The sequence below is a fragment of the Pseudophryne corroboree genome (genome assembly GCF_028390025.1).
Source record: "Pseudophryne corroboree isolate aPseCor3 chromosome 3 unlocalized genomic scaffold, aPseCor3.hap2 SUPER_3_unloc_15, whole genome shotgun sequence".
NCBI classification, from domain to species: Eukaryota; Metazoa; Chordata; class Amphibia; order Anura; family Myobatrachidae; genus Pseudophryne; species Pseudophryne corroboree.
In genome coordinates this window covers 1,617,405-1,641,725 of record NW_026967503.1, presented here as the reverse complement: position 1 = coordinate 1,641,725, position 24,321 = coordinate 1,617,405, and the positions used below count along the sequence as shown (strand labels likewise).

At 47.7% G+C, this 24,321-nt stretch overlaps 1 protein-coding gene across 1 annotated transcript in view; it reads right to left on the bottom strand.

Moving 5' to 3' along the window:
- Positions 1–24,321, bottom strand: part of LOC134983430 (zinc finger protein Xfin-like) — a gene marked incomplete at its 3' end in the record, with an annotated part of 183,717 nt that overhangs the window by 123,939 nt on the left and 35,457 nt on the right. Inside the window, exon 7 of the mRNA XM_063949110.1 lies at positions 15,510–16,654. Coding sequence (XP_063805180.1) covers positions 15,510–16,654 — 1,145 coding nt within the window. The remainder of the gene's footprint in view (positions 1–15,509; positions 16,655–24,321) is intronic.

The following is a 24,321-nucleotide window of genomic DNA, read 5'->3' as shown; positions in this document are numbered from 1 at the left end:
CAGGACGGAGTCCGCAGCGGCGGACGGATGCCAGTCTGGTAAGTCGATTCCTGACACTTTCGTTCAAACCCCTGACGTTCCAGCTGAGCAGACGGAGCCCCTCAGAAACAACAGACATAAACAGTATGTAAGAAAAGGGTGTTAGGATATAAAAGAGAGACAGACATCAGGGCCCGGCGGTGCCGAGCCGCAAAGCAGTCTAGGCCGCATATAAGGACAGCCAGTCTCCCCATATCTCTGGAACCAGAGGAAATCAAAGCAATATCATTCACAAATAACGCAGTGTAGCAGAACACACACATAGGCAAAAATTGATGGCATGAAAAAAAAAAAAACTAACCCCCCCCACACCCACCCTGTATCACCTTGCGAACATAAGGTATACCTGGATCCCATAACTCCCACCAAAGTAACTAAGCTAAGGGATAGGGGCCTAACCAAGAACCCAAAGAAATGCCCCTACACTATCTTCGGCATAAACTCTCCACAGAGTACCAATAAAAGTAGTACCCTAACCCTGAAAAAAGAAAAAAACATATCTAGCAGCGTACCCCAACGTATAAAAACAAAACAAAACAAAGATTAATATCAACATTAGGCTGCCCAGCATTACCCCATTAGTACATTGCATATACACCCACAGCATGACTAGCGTAATATGATTTGAAACAGTTAGGCTTAGCCAGCAATAAGAAAGTAATAAATCAACAAGTGTATGATAATACATCAACGAGGAGGACGAGGCTGTCGTTCCAACCATGCGACAGCATCTTGAGGAGTGGAGAAGAAATGAGTGGTGTTATCGGACACCACCCTCAGTCTGGCCGGAAACAGCATAGAGTACTGTATATTACGGTCACGGAGTTGACGCTTAACATGCAGAAACTGTGATCTACTCTTTTGCACCTCCAGGGCAAAGTCAGGGAAAACGGATATATTATGTCCATCTAGTTGGATAGGGCCCTGTGTCCGGGCCATGCGGAGTATAGCGTCACGGTCCTTAAAGTGTAGGAAATGAGCAATAAATGTTCTAGCCGGAGCCCCGGTCGGTGGCAGTCTAGGCGGGAGCCTGTGCGCTCGTTCCACCGCGAATTGAGAGGTAAATGCTTCTTTGCCAAATAATTTAATAAGCCAATTTTCCAGAAAGGATTCCGGGGAGGTGCCCTCTGCCCTCTCAGGGAGCCCAACAAACCGAACGTTGTTGCGCCGTAGTCTCCCCTCGATATCGGACATTTTAGCCTGCATAGATATCACCTGGGTAGACAAATCGGCCACTTTCAATTGTAAGGGTGATGTAGTGTCTTCCAGAGCCGATATCCGATGCTCAGTTTCACCCACTCTTTCCCGGATTTTCTGTAAATCCTGTCTTAGAAGAGAGAAGTCCGCCTGGACTTGCCCAATCTTGTCCGTGACCCTCTGCTCAGACGCAAAAATGGCCTGTAGTATTTGCTGGGTAGAATGAACCTGCTCAGTGGGGTCAGGGGCAGCGACCTCAGCCGCAGGCGGGGATGGGTCAGTGTCACCCTGCTTTGCCGAATGAGATGCCTGTTGCGACCTAGCAAATTTCTCCAGTTTTGCAGCGGCGCTCGCCGCGCTCTGACCTCCTTTCACCATTGCAGCACTGGACGCGAAGTCAGGACCCCAAAGATATTACAGCAAAAAAGTCCCCAAGCAGTCTCAGGTCAGCACAGGTGCTGGAGCCGCTCGGATCAGGCAGATATGATAAACAATAATGTAGCAAAGTAGAGCAGGCTTATGAGCACACCGCAGCATAGGTTGTATGCAGAGAATAGGAGACTAGCTGATTCAGCACAAGAGCAAAACTATGTGGTTATTGCAGATTTGCAGGGAGCATTTAGGGACTGTGCTGTTTCCTTCCTTATTATTGACATCTATTCCCTTCCTCCTTCTGTATATTCAGGAACACACTTTTGAGCAGTTATTAAGCCCAGGAGGGGGACAGAGAGGCAGCCCCAGCCACAGCTCACCTCACTGTGCGGCACCACAGGATGGGGAGGACGTCAGGCGCTGGGAGACAAGCTTCACGAGGGAGAAAAAAAAAAAAAAGATGGCGGCTTCGCGGGCTTTCCTCCCCGCACTCACCCGCCCGCTGAGTCTTCAGGCAGGCACCACTGCTCCCGGCCGTCAGTCAGGGCCTCCTCCGTCTCGGATCCCCAGCCGGGGGATCACTGCAGGGCCGCCGTCAGGAGCGCTGTCACGTGTCGTTGCGCGTCTTCCCTCGAGCTCCGGCAGAGAGGCAGGGAGCCGGGCCAGCACACTGGAGGGGTCAGATACAGGGAGCGCTTCACGCTCCGGGCCAGCGCGGATGACAGCAGGGGTAGCACACCTTCCTATGCCTGCAGGCAGATCACAGGAGCCACGGGTTAGGGGAAAACGGATGTTTGAGCAGGATTTATATGGAGAGCCAGAGCTGCACACTGCTACTCCATTCCGATCCAAGCCACGCCCCATGCTTCCTTATTTCTAATAATCCCTTGTATGTGTTACTGTTATTTGCTGTGTCAGCCGTTATGTGTGTTCTGTGTAATAATCCTGAAAGTAGTGGTGCTACTGATCTCATATAATTTGCATTAACTTGCAAATCAAGATGAATGCAGATATGACATCATGCAGCCCCCGGAAAATGGTCTCAGCCCGCCCGCGTTTGCCGCTCGGGGATGCAACCGCAATGTGTTTTGTCTGTGCGGCAGCTGCGCACATGCATTTTGCCAACACCAGCAAACTGTGCTGCAGTTGCGGCTGGGTCTGAATGAGCCCCATAGGCTTTTGACTCTCCTAATATGTATCTGTTTCTCTTATGTCCTAGAGGATGCTGGGGCTCCATTTAATACCATGGGGTATAGACGGGTCCACTAGGAGCCATCGGCAGTTTAAGAGTTTAATTGTGTGGGCTGGCTCCTCCCTCTATACTGATGTTATGTTGAAGTTAAATCAAATATATCTGTTTTGTCTCATTAATTATGCTATGATTCTTAATACTGTGCTAAGTTTCCTTTAAACAGTGTCCTATTTCAACACTTTAACATCATTTGATTAGGTGTTTTACATGGCTAGTAGCAAGGCCTTTGTGTAGATAACGAGAGCTCAATGATATTGTATGAGACTTTGTGGCAGAACAAGGACATATCATGGAATATCTGATGACCTTCACTTCGGACAACAACACGCTATTATGAACAAGAATTACTTTTATGACAACGAAGCCTATTAGAGAACCTAATTGTTATGTACAGGAGATTCAAGATTCATGGACAAGTCTGCCATCTTATGGATAAAACCACTCTCTTTAATTAGCTAACCTGACTATATTTGGCATTTCCTCTTTGTGTCCATCAACCAATGTATCTCCATGATTTAATCTATATGTGCGCCTTGTTTGTAAATAAGCTCTGAATAATTGTATAGTGTTATGGTATAAATAATGTAAAGTCAGTGTTCTAAAGACACAGGCTCATTGATGAATTTTGTCTTGGTCCACGCTCCTCTGTGCAGAATATTGGGAGTGGTTCCCTCTTTTATAATAAATTCTATATGCTGAATATCATCACAATGGAGAACTCTCAATTATTATTATTACTCGACTTTAACATATGGAGGCTTCGTCCGGTTAGCTACGACCACCCATGGTACAGAAAACGCTGATTTTCCAGATTTAACAGAAAGTGGGGACATCAGCCGGCTGCACACAGGTAAATATACCTTTTATTTAAATATTCTGTGTACTCTTAATCTGCTCTGTACCTGCAAAAGTCTTCTGTGGTTGCTGGGAAGCTAGCTATAGTGAACTCGGCTGGTTGCTGGGTTCTTGTGATCTATATTCATGCATAATTAAATATTAAATAACAAATGATTATACTTTTAAGTACCGCAGTTACTTTCTATTCTCTGTCTAGCATGGCACTGTACGTATTTATATTATAAACAAATAATTGAGAGAAAGAGAAACTAAAAAGTACCTCTATCCAAACTGATGCAAGTGTGTTATCTGAAAGTAGAAGTACATTGATAAGAAGTTGTGTAAACTTTGTGAATGCTTGAAGGATGGTTTCAAGTAATATTTGAGTATACTATCCACCAAAAGGTGGGGGGGGGGGGCGAATAAAGGAGTCACTTGCCAAATATATAACTTATGGTCTTGGCATTCTAAATTATACAGAAGACGCTGTAAGAAGTCTCATTGAGATTCTTTGTGGCCACAGAGAACAGTCCAGGCTATAAATTGTAACCCTCGGCAACAGACATTGGGGGTCATTCCGAGTTGTTCGCTCGTTGCCGATTTTCGCTATGCTGCGATTTGTTGCTAATTGCGAAAGCGCAAGGCACGCAGGGTGCATGCGCTTAGTTATTTAACTAAAAACTTAGCAGATTTGCTGTGGATTCTGCGGCGCTTTTCAGTCGCTCTGATGATCGGTAAATGATTGACAGGAAAGGGGCATTTCTGGGTGGTAACTGAGCGTTTTCCGGGAGTGTGCTAAAAAATGCAGGCGTGTCAGGGAAAAACACAGGAGTGTCTGGAGAAACGGGGGAGTGGCTGGCCGAACGCAGGGCGTGTTTGTGACGTCAAACCAGAAACTAAACGGACTCAGCTGATCACAATCTGTGAGTAGGTCTGTAGCTACTCAGAAACTGCTAAGAATTATTTAGTAGCAATTCTGCTAATCTTTCATTCGCTATTCTGCTAAGATAAGATTCACTCCCAGAGGACGGCGGCCTAGCGTGTGCAATGCTGCTAAAAGCAGCTAGCGAGCGAACAACTCGGAATGACCCCCATTGTTGTGTAAAGAGAATATATTGTTTTATTATTGTTGAAAATGGGCAGTGACTCATCTAAGATTATTATGGGAACCACGGTTAGTTGTATGAGTGATTTTTATGGACAAGTGTGTGTGAAGTATGTGACGAAGTTGAATGACATCACCAAGGATGAGGAAATAAAGTTTCCTGAGACGGGTAGTTTAAAAGAAATATATAACTGGAAAATAAAGACTGTCAATGATTATAGTAACACTGTAATGGAAATAATAATAATACATGTGTTAATGTTACCAATACTCCAGAAAATATTGCTAGGTCAATAAGATCCCTACGAGAACGTCCCAGGTTTGATTACAGGATTTTAAATTACACGGGAAAGCAAATAATGTAAATAATTGTGGTAATAATGTAATAGAAAATCCGCCACTATATAATACCAATTGTGCAAATTCAATGTTAGAGACACCTAATGACATCTTCCATACTGAGGAGAATGTGCTATTCTGCCAGCACATAATCACCCATAATATGGTCCCATATGCTATAGAGCGGGCAACCCCACCAACACATAATCCTTTCTCCCATGAAGCAGCAGGAGCAGCCCCACCGACACATAGTCCTTTCTCCCATGAAGCAGCAGGAGCAGCCCCACCGACACATAGTCCTTTCTCCCATGAAACAGCAGGAGCAGCCCCACAGACACATAGTCCTTTCTCCCATGTAACAGCAGGAGCAACCCCGCAGACACATAGTCCTTTCTCCCATGAAGCAGCAGGAGCAGCCCCACCGACACATAGTCCTTTCTCCCATGAAGCAGCAGGAGCAGCCCCACCGACACATAGTCCTTTCACCCATGAAACAGCAGGAGCAGCCCCACCAACACATAATCCTTTCTCCCATGAAGCAGCAGGAGCAGCCCCACCGACACATAGTCCTTTCTCCCATGATACAGCAGGAGCAACCCCGCAGACACATAGTCCTTTCTCCCATGAAGCAGCAGGAGCAGCCTCACCGACACATAGTCCTTTCTCCCATGAAGCAGCAGGAGCAGCCCCACCGACACATAGTCCTTTCTCCCATGAAGCAGCAGGAGCAGCCCCACCGACACATAGTCCTTTCTCCCATGAAACAGCAGGAGCAGCCCCACAGACACATAGTCCTTTCTCCCATGAAACAGCAGGAGCAGCCCCACTGACACATAGTCCTTTCTCCCATGAAGCAGCAGGAGCAACCCCACCGACACATAGTCCTTTCTCCCATGATACAGCAGGATCAGCCCCACCGACACATAGTCCTTTCTCCCATGAAGCAGCAGGAGCAGCCCCACCGACACATAGTCCTTTCTCCCATGAAGCAGCAGGAGCAGCCCCAGCGACACATAGTCCTTTCTCCCATGAAGCAGCAGGAGCAGCCCCACCGACACATAGTCCTTTCTCCCATGAAGCAGCAAGAGCAGCCCCACCGACACATAGTCCTTTCTCCCATGAAACAGCAGGAACAGCCCAACCGACACATAGTCCTTTCTCCCATGAAGCAGCAAGAGCAGCCCCACCGACATAGTCCTTTCTCCCATGAAACAGCAGGAACAGCCCCACAGACACATAGTCCTTTCTCCCATGAAACAGCAGGAGCAGCCCCACAGACACATAGTCCTTTCTCCCATGAAGCAGCAGGAGCAGCCCCACCGACACATAGTCCTTTCTCCCATGAAACAGCAGGAGCAGCCCCACCGACACATAGTCCTTTCTGCTATGAAACAGCAGGAGCAACCCCGCCGACACATAGTCCTTTCTCCCATGAAGCAGCAGGAGCAGCCCCACCGACACATAGTCCTTTCTCCCATGAAGCAGCAGGAGCAGCCCCACCGACACATAGTCCTTTCTCCCATGAAACAGCAGGAGCAGCCCCACCGACACATAGTCCTTTCTCCCATGAAACAGCAGGAGCAACCCCGCCGACACATGGTCCTTTCTCCCATGAAACAGCAGGAGCAGCCCCACCGACACATAGTCCTTTCTCCCATGAAGCAGCAGGAGCAGCCCCGCAGACACATAGTCCTTTCTCCCATGAAGCAGCAGGAGCAGCCCCACCGACACATAGTCCTTTCTCCCATGAAGCAGCAGGAGCAGCCCCACCGACACATAGTCCTTTCTCCCATGAAACAGCAGGAGCAGCCCCACCGACACATAGTCCTTTCTCCCATGATACAGCAGGAGCAGCCCCACAGACACATAGTCCTTTCTCCCATGAAACAGCAGGAGCAGCCCCACAGACACATAGTCCTTTCTCCCATGAAACAGCAGGAGCAGCCCCACCGACACATAGTCCTTTCTCCCATGAAGCAGCAGGAGCAGCCCCACCGACACATAGTCCTTTCTCCCATGAAGCAGCAGGAGCAGCCCCAGCGACACATAGTCCTTTCTGCTATGAAACAGCAGGAGCAACCCCGCCGACACATAGTCCTTTCTCCCATGAAGCAGCAGGAGCAGCCCCACCGACACATAGTCCTTTCTCCCATGAAGCAGCAGGAGCAGCCCCACCGACACATAGTCCTTTCTCCCATGAAACAGCAGGAGCAGCCCCACCGACACATAGTCCTTTCTCCCATGAAACAGCAGGAGCAACCCCGCCGACACATGGTCCTTTCTCCCATGAAACAGCAGGAGCAGCCCCACCGACACATAGTCCTTTCTGCTATGAAACAGCAGGAGCAACCCCGCCGACACATAGTCCTTTCTCCCATGAAGCAGCAGGAGCAGCCCCACCGACACATAGTCCTTTCTCCCATGAAGCAGCAGGAGCAGCCCCACCGACACATAGTCCTTTCTCCCATGAAACAGCAGGAGCAGCCCCACCGACACATAGTCCTTTCTCCCATGAAACAGCAGGAGCAACCCCGCCGACACATGGTCCTTTCTCCCATGAAACAGCAGGAGCAGCCCCACCGACACATAGTCCTTTCTCCCATGAAGCAGCAGGAGCAGCCCCGCAGACACATAGTCCTTTCTCCCATGAAGCAGCAGGAGCAGCCCCACCGACACATAGTCCTTTCTCCCATGAAGCAGCAGGAGCAGCCCCACCGACACATAGTCCTTTCTCCCATGAAACAGCAGGAGCAGCCCCACCGACACATAGTCCTTTCTCCCATGATACAGCAGGAGCAGCCCCACAGACACATAGTCCTTTCTCCCATGTAACAGCAGGAGCAGCTCCACCGACACATAGTCCTTTCTCCCATGAAACAGCAGGAGCAGCCCCACAGACACATAGTCCTTTCTCCCATGAAACAGCAGGAGCAGCCCCACCGACACACAGTCCTTTCTCCCATGAAACAGCAGGAGCAGCCCTACCGACACATAGTCCTTTCTCCCATGAAGCAGCAGGAGCAGCCCCACCGACACATAGTCCTTTCTCCCATGAAGCAGCAGGAGCAGCCCCACCGACACATAGTCCTTTCTCCCATGAAGCAGCAGGAGCAGCCCCACCGACACATAGTCCTTTCTCCCATGAAACAGCAGGAGCAGCCCCGCCGACACATAGTCCTTTCTCCCATGAAGCAGCAGGAGCAGCCCCACCGACACATAGTCCTTTCTCCCATGAAACAGCCGGAGCAGCCCCACCGACACATAGTCCTTTCTCCCATGAAACAGCAGGAGCAGCCCCACAGACACATAGTCCTTTCTCCCATGAAGCAGCAGGAGCAGCCCCACAGACACACAGTCCTTTCTCCCATGTAACAGCAGGAGCAGCCCCACCGACACATAGTCCTTTCTCCCATGAAGCAGCAGGAGCAGCCCCACCGACACATAGTCCTTTCTCCCATGATACAGCAGGAGCAGCCCCACAGACACATAGTCCTTTCTCCCATGAAACAGCAGGAGCAGCCCCACAGACACATAGTCCTTTCTGCTATGAAACAGCAGGAGCAGCCCCACCGACACATAGTCCTTTCTCCCATGATACAGCAGGAGCAGCCCCACAGACACATAGTCCTTTCTCCCATGAAGCAGCAGGAGCAGCCCCACCGACACATAGTCCTTTCTCCCATGAAGCAGCAGGAGCAGCCCCACAGACACATAGTCCTTTCTCCCATGATACAGCAGGAGCAGCCCCACAGACACATAGTCCTTTCTCCCATGAAGCAGCAGGAGCAGCCCCACCGACACATAGTCCTTTCTCCCATGAAGCAGCAGGAGCAGCCCCACCGACACATAGTCCTTTCTCCCATGAAGCAGCAGGAGCAGCCCCACAGACACACAGTCCTTTCTCCCATGTAACAGCAGGAGCAGCCCCACCGACACATAGTCCTTTCTCCCATGAAGTAGCAGAAGCAGCCCCACAGACACATAGTCCTTTCTCCCATGACACAGCAGGAGCAGCCCCACCGACACATAGTTCTTTCTCCCATGAAACAGCAGGAGCAGCCCCACAGACACATAGTCCTTTCTCCCATGAAGCAGCAGGAGCAGCCCAACCGACACATAGTCCTTTCTCCCATGAAACAGACGGAGCAGCCCCACCGACACATAGTCCTTTCTCCCATGAAACAGCAGGAGCAGCCCCACCGACACATAGTCCTTTCTCCCATGATACAGCAGGAGCAGCCCCACCGACACATAGTCCTTTCTCCCATGAAGCAGCAGGAGCAGCCCAACCGACACATAGTCCTTTCTCCCATGAAACAGACGGAGCAGCCCCACCGACACATAGTCCTTTCTCCCATGAAGCAGCAGGAGCAGCCCCACCGACACATGGTCCTTTCTCCCATGAAGCAGCAGGAGCAGCCCAACCGACACATAGTCCTTTCTCCCATGAAACAGACGGAGCAGCCCCACCGACACATAGTCCTTTCTCCCATGAAACAGCAGGAGCAGCCCCACCGACACATAGTCCTTTCTCCCATGAAGCAGCAGGAGCAGCCCCACCGACACATAGTCCTTTCTCCCATGAAACAGCAGGAGCAGCCCCGCCGACACATAGTCCTTTCTCCCATGAAGCAGCAGGAGCAGCCCCGCTGACACAGTCCTTTCTCCCATGAAACAGCAGGAGCATCCCCACAGACACATAGTCCTTTCTCCCATGAAACAGCAGGAGCAGCCCCACCGACACATAGTCCTTTCTCCCATGAAACAGCAGCCCCACCGACACATAGTCCTTTCTCCCATGAAACAGCAGGAGCAGCCCCACCGACACATAGTCCTTTCTCCCATGAAGCAGCAGGAGCAGCCCCACCAACACATAGTCCTTTCTCCCATGAAACAGCAGGAGCAGCCCCACCGACATATAGTCCTTTCTCCCATGAAGCAGCAGGAGCAGCCCCACCGACACATAGTCCTTTCTCCCATGAAACAGCAGGAGCAGCCCCACCGACATATAGTCCTTTCTCCCATGATACAGCAGGAGCAGCCCCACCGACACATAGTCCTTTCTCCCATGAAACAGCAGGAGCAGCCCCACAGACACATAGTTGATAATAATGCCATATACAGTATGTTGGCAACATAATGCCCCTAGAAGGAAAACAGACGTGGTACATACATTAATTTAACAGTAGTATACTGTAGTACAGTGGCGGAACAAGCAAGCGGTGGGCCCAGGTGCGACAAAATGCTTTGGGCCCCCCCCATCCCATGCAAGTCTAGCCCAGGGGCAGTGCGCGTCGTAGGCGCGCGCAAAAATACATAGTGGCGTGGCTTTGTGGGGAAGGGGTGTGTCCACAGAATAATACCAATTCATAAAACGGTGCACAGTAGTCTACATTCTTCAAATTACGCCGCACAGTAGCACCACTACACCAGTTAGAGACCCTTTTACACCTTACAGCGAACAGATTCCCCTTTTTACACATTACGGCAGACAGCGTGCACGGTTTACACATAGCGGCAGACAGCATCCCCTTTTTACACATTATGGCAGACAGCATACACTTTTTACACATAATGGCAGACAGCGTGCCCTTGTTACACATAGCGGCAGACAGCGTGCACTTTTTACACATAGCGGCAGGCAGATTCTCCCTTTTTACACATAGCGGCAGGCAGATTCCCCATTTTTATACATAGCGGCAGGCAGATTCCCCATTTTTACAGATTGCGGCAGACAGCGTGCACGGTTTACACATAGCGGCAGACAGCATCCCCTTTTTACACATTATGGCAGACAGCATACACTTTTTACACATAATGGCAGACAGCGTGCCCTTGTTACACATAGCGGCAGACAGCGTGCACTTTTTACACATTACGGCAGACAGCGTCCCCATTTAACACATTACGGCAGACAGCATACACTTTTTACACATAACAGCAGACAGCGTGCCCTTTTTACACATTAAGGCAGACAGCGTGCCCTTTTTACACATAGCGGCAGGCAGATTCTCCCTTTTTACACATAGCGGCAGGCAGATTCCCCATTTTTATACATAGCGGCAGGCAGATTCCCCATTTTTACAGATTGCGGCAGGCTGATTCCCCCTTTTTACACATTGCGGCAGGCAGATTCCCCATTTTTACATTGCGGCAGGCAGATTCCCCCATTTTACACAATGCGGCAGGCAGATTCCCCATTTTTATACATAGCAGCAGGCAGATTTCCCATTTTTATACATAGCGGCAGGCAGTCCCCCCTTTTTACACATTGCTGCAGGCAGTCCCAACAAATAAAAAAAGAAAGAGACAGAAAGAAAGAAAGGAAGAAAGAAAGAGAAGAATTATACTTACCCTCTCTGTTGGCTCAGGCTCCTTGTGCAGCTTCCCGGGCAGTAGAGAAGGAGGAGGGAGGTGGAGGGAGCCGCAGCAGTGCTGTGTTATTGGTGGAGGCGCTGCTGCGCCTCTGCTTCACTATAGGCTGTTCTCAGAGACAGCCTATAGTGAAGCAGAGGGGCAGCAGCAGCAGTGCCTCCACCAGTAATAAAGCGCTGCTGCGGCTCCCCCCTCCGCCTCCCTCCTCCTCCTTACCCCGTACTGCTGCAGTGCGCGCCGCTCCTCTCCTCTACGGGTGGCTGTGCACTGCGGGCAGCGGTTGCCCGCAGTGCACAGCGGCATGTAATGAGTCAGTTTGACTCATTACATGCTTGGCCCCTGGACAGAGGCGGGCCCCAGTGCAACGCACTGCTTGCACTGCCGGTAGTTCCGCCTCTGCTGTAGTACTATGCTTATATTATGCTTCTAGACATTCCTCAGATTTTACTCATTACTACTGTACTGTGTGATTATCTGAGATACTAGAAGTTTCTGTAACACCGTTACGCAGCAATGGAGCGGTATCTCTAACACTAGTATTTTCTCTCTCTCACGCTGTAAGTCACGGATGACCTAGTGAAGCTCCTGAGGTGCTGTATGTAGAGGATAAAAAGAAGGAAAGATCATATTACTTACAGACATCTTCCCTTCAGACAGTGACTGGGAGTTATTTGACTCTTTGAACATATACTTAAAAATGTTTTATTTCAGAAACATATATGTCATAACTTTATATACAAGTTATATGTTTTATTTTGTTTGCGCAGCATTTTAAAGTACAGTATTAAATTACTTACTCTTTTTTAGATTATTTTTACTTTTTTTTAAAGATTTTTCCTACAAGCATTTGTATGGGTATGTATGTGTATTTATGTAGATGTACATATGTGAATGAAGTTTTCTTTGATTTTTTAAACGTGATCAAAAGCCGTTTCCTGTTATTATGAATTTCAAGCATGATATTAACATTACGATTTATTTCCACAGTGTATGAGGCACAAGTTACAGGATGGAAATGAACCAAGAGAGATTGTCAAAATTGTAATGTTCCTTGGTCTGAAAAATGCAGAACTAATAAGTCTGGGGAACCGTCCACAGCACGTAGTACTAGAAGCTGTGATAAGGAAAGGTTAAGGGTTACTCCCTATAAGCAAGGTTCCTGGAAATGTCAATGTTCTCAGACTAAGTAACGCATGACAATACGTCGTCTAGATTGTAATAGCAAAAAGAAAGGAACCAACAGGCAAAGTAATCATACAGAACCACAGCTACAGCCCGTTTATGCTGTAAGTCCCACAGGAAAGTCACAAAAGTTGGTTCTGTATGGACAAAGTACTAGTATGAAAATCCAGAATATTGCAAAATCAGAAGAATAGATAATTGATATATCAAAGCTTATTGTGATAGAATAACAGATTATAATTGATAATATTACTATGTACTTTGTAAATATACAGGTCGGGGATTCCAGGATATTGGATACTTACTAAGTGATGGAGCCAGTGACTATATTTTCGTGCACACATTGCACTGCATATGTTGTAATTCCACATACTAGTCACATATATGATATTGGAAATATCCTTGTGGAAGGGAAAATGGATGTGTCTTTGTGATACACCAGCCACTGTGTAAATAGATTGTAGCGTAGTTTCTATTTTCCTATCCCCAGGGTCCTTGAGCTGAAAAGACCCAGGGGCCGGATATACCGCCTTCTTAGAGAGGCAGGGGACAGAAACATCAACAGCTGGGGGTTCTTCCCAATAATTTCTACCCTTCTTACACGTCAGCCCCTACATCTGAGGCTTCCCCAGATCAGCCTCAGCCCTCAGTTGTGACAAATGGTTGTTAATGCAAATGTCATTTTGTGTAACATATTTTTGTAAAAATCAGAGGGTCAGCGAGACGTTATGGAGCCAATGTATCATTTACTATTTGCTAATTCCCCCCAAAAACCGGACCCCCCCAAATGTAAGTAGAAGGGACTGCAGCAGGTATCTCCCATACCTTCATACATGGACATTTCCAGGCAAGGGGCAGGTAAGTTTATTTTTATTTTTTTAAATACAACCCTAATTCACCTACAAGTAAAAAAAAAAAGCCCAGAACATTTGAGTACACATTTATTTAAAACCAACAAATGATAAAACTATTTAATTACACAGAGATCCCCCGTAATATCATCCCACTATTCAAATGCGCTGTCAGCATGGGACATAGCCAAAATTGCACCGGAAATCTTTTGATTTTAAATGACTTTATTTCATATCTTTAATACACAGATTTTTGTCTATATTTTAAACAAAAAAAATACTTTACTCTGCACAACAGCCTATGGGGGTCATTCAGACCCAGCTACAATAGCGGCCCACAGCCGTTTACTGGTGGTGGCAAAATGCACATGCACAGCAGCCACACAGACACACACATTGCGGTTGCATCCCTGAGGGGTGAACGCGGGAGGGCCGGAACAATTCTCCAGGGGCTGCATGATGTCACATCTGCGTTCATCTCTGTTTAACCCCCTATAAGCTTCCAGAGTGCTTCTCATATCTCATCTTTTCCAAGTTACTACAAATGATATGAGATCGGTAGCAGCACTACTTTCAGGATTATTACACAGAACACACATAAAGGCTGACACAGCAAATAACAGTAACACATACAAGGGATTAATTAGAAATAAGGAAGCATAATCATCATTAATTCTAATTATCAACTGGTTCTGTGTGGGACCCATACACCTCTTTACCGCCTCTAGCAGCCCCTGGTACTGCACTGCGGCCATACGCCCTGTCTTCCCCCACTACTGCCACCAGTCTCCCCCCACTACTGCCACCACCCTGTCTCCCCCATCTACTGCCATCCGCCCTGTCTCCCCCCCACTACTGCCACCCACCCTGTCTCCCTCTACTACTGACAACCGCCCTGTCTCCTTCTACTACTGCAACCCGCCCCGTATCCCCCCCACTACTGCCACCCGCCCCATCTCCTCCCAGTAGTTCCAAAGCCCCCGCCTCCCCCCACTTCTGCCACCCACACTGTTTTCCCCCCACTACTGCCAGCCACTCTGTCTCCCCCTGACACCTCAGCACTGCTTGAGGACAATATTACCCACTGATAGTGCCTTCGGCAGGCCCCACTACAGCAATAGTGCCACCACTCTGTCTCCCCTCTGACATCTCAGCACTGCTTGGGGATTCTTGGTACTGATGGTAACAGTCCTTCATCTTCATATGGAAGTAAGGAGGCAGAAGCTGCTTCTGGTACCATGGACCATGGTCATGTAGGGCTGGGAGAGTAAGAAAGATTATGTAATAGAGTCACCATCTTACAGGTAGCCAGTGAAGGGAGCAGAGAATGGGTGTTATGTGGCAGGAACAGGTTGGTTAGGTAACAGCCTGGCTGCAGCATTCTGTACAAGCTACAACCGGTGCAATTCTTTTGCTGGGAGACCCAGGTAGAGGACATTACAGTAGTCTATGTGTGATGATGCAATGCATGTATGACTGTAGGTAGATCTTCTGAGGGAAATAAGTGCTGGAGTCTAGTTATGTTCCTCAGCTGAGGATCTGATTGTGGCTGATACCTGATGTCTAAGTGTCACTCCACAATCCAGGACACCAAGATTCCACACAGGATCAGCATTTTGTAACTCTGAACATCCAAGTACAAGTCTGGTTAGTTTGCAAAGCTGAGCTGTAGCCCTGCCCTTTGTTGGTGAGCTTCTATCATAAGGACGATTCACCAGGTCTGAGTCACAGCGAACGTGCATCACCCACACCTGGAGCTCAGCTAGACATTAAGGATTGGTATTGGGTTCTCAGTACTTGGAGCAAAAGACAGGTCATCAGCATAGCAGTGCTAGATGAGGGCATGACACCTGATTATTTCACCCTGTGGGAGCATGTATTTGCAAAAAGCATAGGAGATAGGATAAGAACCTTGAAGAACAACATATAGCAATGATAAGTATACTCCAGAAGATTAAAATGGCTTCTCACCTGTGTGACTTCTCTGGTGTTTAACAAGATGTGATTTCTGTGTAAAACATTTCCCACACTCAGAGCAACAATATGGCTTCTCACCTGTGTGACTTCTCTGATGTATAATAAGAACTGATTTGTGTGCAAAACCTTTCCCACACTCAGAACATGGAAATGGCTTCTCACCTGTGTGACTTCTCTGATGTATAATAAGAACTGATTTGTGTGCAAAACCTTTCCCACACTCAGAACATGGAAATGGCTTCTCACCTGTGTGACTTCGCTGATGTCTAACAAGATGTGATTTCAGTGTAAAAAATTTCCCACACTCAGAGCAAGAAAATGGCTTCTCACCTGTGTGACCTCTGCGATGTATAACAAGAGTCGATTTGAGTGCAAAACATTTCTCACACTCCGAACATGGAAATGGCTTCTCACCTGTGTGACTTCGCTGATGTCTAACAAGTTGTGATTTCCGGGCAACACATTTCCCACACTCAGGGCAAGAAAATGGCTTCTCACCTGTGTGACTTCTGTGATGTATAACAAGTTGTGATTTCCGTGTAAAACATTTCCCACACTCAGAGCAAGAAATTGGATTCTCACCTGTGTGACTTCTGTTATGACTAACAAGATCTGATTTCTGTGGAAAACATTTCCCACACTCAGGACATTGAAATGGCCTCTCACCTGTGTGACTTCGCTGATGTGTAATAAGTTGTGATTTATGGGTAAAACATTTCCCACATTCAGAACAGGAATATGGTTTCTCACCTGTATGTATTCTCTTATGTATTACAAGAAGTGATTTGTATGTAAAACATTTTCCACACTCAGAACATGGAAATGGCCTCTCACCTGCCTTAGCTGCCTGATGGGTAATAAGCTTTGTGTTCTGTGTAAAACATTTGGCATCTATAGAACATGGAAACACTGTATCTACTGTCAGAGCTGTAACAGATGCACCAATATCAGAGTGATCAGGAGAACATTTCCCAGGATCAGAGGGATCAGCTGATAGAGCTGGATGTATAATTGGGGTAATGGAGTTATCTCCTGGAGAATCCTGTCTACTGTCATTATCTTTTATGTCACAATCCGGGGATAACATTAGATGTCCTTCTGAGATATTCCTGCTTGTGTGTCCATCTGCTGGAAATAAAATACATTATGGAAATGTGAAATTTTCTGTAACAATATTAATCTTGTAAACAATAGGAGAAGACGACTCTCTGGGACACTTAATTGTAAATGTGTGTATATAATAAAACATAACTTTTAAAGAAGGCTTTATAGTATTGCGTCTCAGACTATCATTGTGTCCACCCTCCTGAGAACACTCACAATAACAAATGTAATATTATAATAAGACTTAGATATATCTCTCTTGTACTGGTAACTAACCATGAAGTATAAATGGAGATGTAGTCACTCGCCAAGTCCTATGTCAGCACCAATGTAAAACAATGGATGGGGAACATATCTTATGAATTGGAGATTCTAGATGAACAATAACATCAGTCATATGAGCTGATGGATCAGAGAAAAGTCTCCTAACGTTACTCCTGGAAGCATTGGTAAGGTAGCATTCCTTTATGTGTGTGTGCTCATACGCTGGTAGGCCTGTACATGTGTTACTCACCCATATATAAGGTGTATTGCTACAGCAGAGTAGGTGTGGAACAAAGTACTTTACATGCAATACACCATATAATACACTGTAATCATCATCATCATCTGCTAGGTTATAATCCACTGTTACACCCCCATCATCAGTGTCTTACCTCTATTCTCACAATAGTAATAAGGATGATGTCTGTACGGTAAGTATGATAGAGAATTACATATCAGAATCTATACAGCTGCCACCATACTTCTGCTTCTCATACGTGTGCTACTGGCAGCAGTGAACATCTGAGTGAGAGTGCAGGGAAGACAGCGGAGTCTAATGAGAAAGAGATTGCAGGGATGTACCACACCTGTCACCCCTGTTAGTATATAAAATAATAAATAAGAGGAGCGTGGTCCATCCAGACGTGCTTTCTGGACCTCTCCTCACTAAGTGGCTTCTTATCTACCCTACCTGATAGCTCTCAGTCGCCGCTGGGACCAAGACCCAATCTATTAAATCCACTACTCTTACTGCCCTAAAGCCGCTCGCTCCGCTCACCGTTCACTGCTGCAGCCTAGCGCTGCAGCTGAAGCCATAGGCCGTATTCTGGGGCTAAGTGTGCCCAGTCTTTCCTGCACACTCCAGATACCTGACTTGGAGGCGCTTCTGCCTCAGGTGGGTGCACTGGCTCTTCCGCTACTGCTGTGGACAGAACGGGCTGCGCATAGTCACCGGAGCCCAGCAGTGATATTGGAAAGTGAGGTGATGATCAAGCACTCTTGCTCCGTTGCCCTTTCTCCTAATTCCACTAGCCGATCTGCTAAGGTATCCATGTCGCCTCCCGGGACGTTGGACCTCCGGCCCTGCTAGGTATGAAACATGGCTGCTGCTAGTAGAGATGGTGAAGATTGTGGGTCTCACCGGTTCTGTACGAAGGTCCACTGGTAGACCGACCTCTTCGATGCCAACGCCCTTAGCACTCTCTACCTCCACCCGGCGGGACTCCTGCGCTGCAGTTACTCCTCTCCTAACTCTGCTTCTCCAGTCAGGTGACCGAAAAGCCACCTGGGATTATCCCACCGCTATGCCAGCAATTTCTGTGACCGGATGGTTCTGTATGAAAGCCATTACCCTGCTTTGGATCCCGCCCAGTCACAGAATGGATGTTTAGGTCACACAGGATCTGGCCAAATAGAGGATTCCCACTTACCATCAGTAACCGCCTACTACTGACTCAATGACGAATCACCACTAGTCACTGGACTGGGCCTCTGCACGGTAGCTGGTGGGAGGCGGAGCTTGGAGATGCTGAGTGCACCCTGGACAGCCGGAAAACAGAACTATGGCATAGCACTGCAGGTCACAAGATGAAGCAGTCGTCTTGAGGCAGATGATTATTCACCCAGTCTTAAAAAAGACTCTTCCCTATTGCTAGGGGCAACAGCAATACAGCAAGATGTTTACAGCAGCGTGAAAATGGTATAATAGCTCTGGAGGCTCACAGGCCTCCTCTTTTTATCTTACTCCAATACACATACCACAGAGGGTAAGTCCACCGTGCTGTTCTCAACCAATCATTGTTTACCCATGTGATGTGCATGCCTTGGCCACATGCACAGCTATCATTTTCCTCTATGGATGGTGGGGATAGTCACTCTCCTTTGACCGTCCCATCCTGGAGGGTTGGTATCCGCCCTGGTGATGTTCAGTCTAGACTGGGGGAAGTTTTCCCATCTAAACTACTTCCAGGAATCTGCCCAGGTACCCAGCTCATCATCTCCAGCCTAAACTTGGGCTCAAGAGATGGGCAGCCTAGATCCCCGATCAAGGTTTCCTGCCCACCGAGAGTTATCCCTATGGAGCTCCAGAAAACCAGCTTGTTTTAAAGCTGGGCTGCTCCTCTCTCTCCCCATGATACTTCCATGTGGGAGGCAAGAGAGGAAGGAATTCCATTTTGGGGGAAAAGTACTGGGGGAATCCAACAGCCTACACCAGGAATGTCTTTTTGGAGCCGAAATTGACGTCAGACACAACCCCGCAAATGCCTGCGTTTTTCCAAACACAACCAGAAAACGGTCAGTTGCCACCCACAAACGTCCTCTTCCTGTCACTCACCTTGTGATCGCCGTTGCAAATGGATTCTTCGTTAAATCCATCGCTCAGCAATGATTCGCTATGTACCCATGCGACACGCTTGCGTATTGCGGTGCATACGCATGCGCAGTAGTAATGTGTTCGCATTCGCTGCAAAAAACTGCAGCGAGCGATCAACTCGGAATGAACCCCTAAATCCAGTCTGGGGCTTCTATTATAGCAGCACCATAAACCCATTACATATATAAAATGTGTATAACGTGCTCTACCTGGCGCAATGTGTATAACGTGCTCTACCTGCTGCAATGTGTATAACGTGCTCTACCTGGTGCAATGTGTATGACGTGCTCTACCTGCTGCAATGTGTATAACGTGCTCTATCTGCTGCAATGTGTATAACGTGCTCTACCTGCTGCAATGTGTATAACGTGCTCTACCTGCTGCAATGTGTATAATGTGCTCTACCTGCTGCAATGTGTATAACGTGCTCTACCTGCTGCAATGTGTATAACGTGTTCTACCTGCTGCAATGTGTATAACGTACTCTACCTGCTGCAATGTGTATAACGTGCTCTACCTGCTGCAATGTGTATAACGTGCTCTACCTGCTGCAATGTGTGTAACGTGCTCTACCTGGTGCAATGTGTATAACGTGCTCTACCTGCTGCAATGTGTATAACGTGCTCTACCTGCTGCAATGTGTATAACGTGCTCTGCCTACTACAATGTGTATAACGTGCTCTACCTGGTGCAATGTGTATAACGTGCTCTACCTGGTGCAATGTGTATAACGTGCTCTACCTGCTGCAATGTGTATAACGCGCTCTACCTGCTGCAATGTGTATAACGCGCTCTACCTGGTGCAATGTGTATAACGTGCTCTACCTGCTGCAATGTGTATAACGTGCTCTACCTGCTGCAATGTGTATAACGTGCTCTACCTGCTGCAATGTGTATAACGTGCTCTACCTGCTGCAATGTGTATAACGTGCTCTACCTGCTGCAATGTGTATAACGTGCTCTACCTGCTGCAATGTGTATAACGTGCTCTACCTGCTGCAATGTGTATAACGTGCTCTACCTGGTGCAATGTGTATAACGTACTCTACCTGCTGCAATGTGTATAACGTGCTCTACCTGCTGCAATGTGTATAACGTGCTCTACCTGCTGCAATGTGTATAACGTGCTCTACCTGCTGCAATGTGTATAACCTGCTCTACCTGGTGCAATGTGTATAACGCACTCTACCTGGTGCAATGTGTATAACGTGCTCTACCTGCTGCAATGTGTATAACGTGCTCTACCTGGTGCAATGTGTATAACGCGCTCTACCTGCTGCAATGTGTATAACCTGCTCTACCTGGTGCAATGTGTATAACGCACTCTACCTGGTGCAATGTGTATAACGTGCTCTACCTGGTGCAATGTGTATAACGTGCTCTACCTGGCGCAATGTGTATAACGTGCTCTACCTGGTGCAATGTGTATAACGTGCTCTACCTGCTGCAATGTGTATAACGTGCTCTACCTGCTGCAATGTGTATAACATTCTCTACCTGCTGCAATGTGTATAACGTGCTCTATCTGCTGCAATGTGTATAACGTGCTCTACCTGGCGCAAAGTGTATAACGAGCTCTACCTGCTGCAATGTGTATAACGTGCTCTACCTGCTGCAATGTGTATAACGTGCTCTACCTGCTGCAATGTGTATAACGTGCTCTACCTGCTGCAATGTGTATAACGAGCTCTACCTGCTGCAATGTGTATAACGCGCTCTACCTGCTGCAATGTGTATAACGCGCTCTACCTGCTGCAATGTGTATAACGCGCTCTACCTGCTGCAGTGTGTATAACGTGCTCTACCTGCTGCAATGTGTATAACGTGCTCTACCTGGCGCAAAGTGTATAACGAGCTCTACCTGCTGCAATGTGTATAACATTCTCTACCTGGCGCAAAGTGTATAACGAGCTCTACCTGCTGCAATGTGTATAACGTGCTCTACCTGGCGCAAAGTGTATAACGAGCTCTACCTGCTGCAATGTGTATAACGTGCTCTACCTGCTGCAATGTGTATAACGTGCTTTACCTGGCGCAATGTGTATAACGTGCTCTACCTGGCGCAATGTGTATAACGTGCTCTACCTGCTGCAATGTGTATAACGTGCTCTACCTGCTGCAATGTGTATAACGTGCTCTACCTGCTGCAATGTGTATAACGTGCTCTACCTGCTGCAATGTGTATAACGTGCTCTACCTGGCGCAATGTGTATAACGTGCTCTACCTGGCGCAATGTGTATAACGTGCTCTACCTGGCGCAATGTGTATAACGTGCACTACCTGCTGCAATGTGTATAATACGCTCTACCTGGTACAATGTGTATAATGTGCTCTACCTGCTGCAATGTGATAACGTGCTCTACCTGGCGCAATGTGTATAACGTGCTCTACCTGGCGCAATGTGTATAACGTGCTCTACCTGGTGCAATGTGTATAACGTGCTCTACCTGGCGCAAAGTGTATAACGAGCTCTACCTGCTGCAATGTGTATAACGTGCTCTACCTGCTGCAATGTGTATAACGTGCTTTACCTGGCGCAATGTGTATAACGTGCTCTACCTGGCGCAATGTGTATAACGTGCTCTACCTGCTGCAATGTGTATAACGTGCTCTACCTGCTGCAATGTGTATAACGTGCTCTACCTGCTGCAATGTGTATAACGTGCTCTACCTGCTGCAATGTGTATAACGTGCTCTACCTGGCGCAATGTGTATAACGTGCTCTACCTGGCGCAATGTGTATAACGTGCTCTACCTGGCGCAATGTGTATAACGTGCACTACCTGCTGCAATGTGTATAATACGCTCTACCTGGTACAATGTGTATAATGTGCTCTACCTGCTGCAATGTGTATAACGTGCTCTACCTGGCGCAATGTGTATAACGTGCTCTACCTGGCGCAATGTGTATAACGTGCTCTACCTGGCGCAATGTGTATAACGTGCACTACCTGCTGCAATGTGTATAATACGCTCTACCTGGTACAATGTGTATAATGTGCTCTACCTGGTGCAATGTGTATAACGTGCTCTACCTGGCGCAATGTGTATAACTTGCTCTACCTGGCACAATGTGTATAACGTGCACTATCTGCTGCAATGTGTATAATGCACTCTACCTGGTGCAATGTGTATAACGTGCTCTACCTGGCGCAATGTGTATAACGTGCTCTACCTGGCGCAATGTGTATAACGTGCACTACCTGCTGCAATGTGTGTAATGCACTCTACCTGGTGCAATGTGTGTAATGCACTCCACCTGGTGCAATGTGTATAACGCGCTCTGCCTGGTGCAATGTGTATAATGAGCTCTACCTGGTGCAATGTGTATAACGAGCTCTACCTGCTGCAATGTGTATAACGTGCTCTACCTGCTGCAATGTGTATAACATGCTCTACCTGCTGCAATGTGTATAATTTACTCTACCTGGTGCAATGTGTATAACGTGCTCTACCTGCTGCAATGTGTATAACGTGCTCTACATGGCGCAATGTGTATAACATGCTCTACCTGCTGCAATGTGTATAATGTACTCTACCTGCTGCAATGTGTATAACGTGCTCTACCTGGTGCAATGTGTATAAGGTGTTCTACCTGGCGCAATGTGTATAACGTGCTCTACCTGGGGCAATGTGTATAACGTGCTCTACCTGGTGCAATGTGTATAACGTGCTCTACCTGGTGCAATGTGTATAACGTGCTCTACCTGCTGCAATGTGTATAACGTGCTCTACCTGGTGCAATGTGTATAATGCGCTCTACCTGGTGCAATGTGTATAAGCAGCACTACTGAGTGGTGCAATGTGTATAACGTGCTCTACCTGGTGCAATGTGTATAACGCACTCTACCTGGTGCAATGTGTATAAGCAGCACTACTGAGTGGTGCAATGTGAATTGGTACTATGATGTGGCCACGCCCCTTCTCCACAAACTCATGCTCCTAAATTTTTGCATTACACTATGGGAGGGGGAGCACCAATTCACTTTCTGACAAAATGTCTAGTTACATTTCTGGTGCAAAGTGTCCAGTATAGCTACACAGCCCAACAGCACTGTCACCCCCTCCCTCTCCCTTGCTGCACTGTCACCCCCTCCCTCCCCCTTGCAGTACTGTCACCCCCTCCCTCCCCCTTGCAGCACTGTCACCCTCCCTCCCCCTTGCAGCACTGTCACCCCCTCCCTCCCCCTTGCAGCACTGTCACCCCCTCCCTCTCCCTTGCAGCACTGTCACCCCCTCCCTCCCCCTTGCAGTACTGTCACCACCTCCCTCCCCCTTGCAGCACTGTCACCCCCTCCCTCCCCCTTGCAGCACTTTTGTAGTGTCCAAATCAAGTCTGAGTTTTTATATTTAAATCATTAATAATAACCTTAATTCCAATGGAACCCAGAAGGGGACAGGTAGGACTCCAATTTTGAAAAGTGAGGGGTCCCTGGGACCCACTTTTTTTGGGATCATTGCGATCACTCCCTGGAGTGCTGAGGTGCCAGGAGTATAGCTCCTGGACCCCAGCGCCCTACTACTACCTGCCGCATAGGGAGGGGGGGTTTCCCTCACTGCCGCGGTCGCCGGAAAGGTCTATACATTTTAAAGATGGCACCTAGCGCCAGTATACACCACCGTTCAAAAGTTTGGGGTCATCCAATTTTGTGTTTTCCATGAAAACTCACTTATTTAGCAAATGAGTTGCACAATGAATAGAACATATAGTCAAGACATTGCAAAGGTTAAAAATAATTATTTTTATTTGAAATAATAATTTTCTCCTTCAAACTTTGTTCCTTTGCAGCAATTACAGCATTGCAGACCTTTGGCATTGTAGCTGTTAATTTGTTGAGGTATCTGAAGAAATTTCACCCCACGCTTCCTGAAGCTCCTCCCACCAGTTGGATTGGCTTGATGGGCACTTCTTGCGTACCATATGGTCAAGCTGCTCCCACAACAGCTCAGTGGGGTTGAGATCTGGTGACTGCACTGACCACTCCATTACAGACAGAATACCAGCTGTCGGCTTCTTCCATAAATAGGTCTTGCATTATTTGGAGGTGTGCT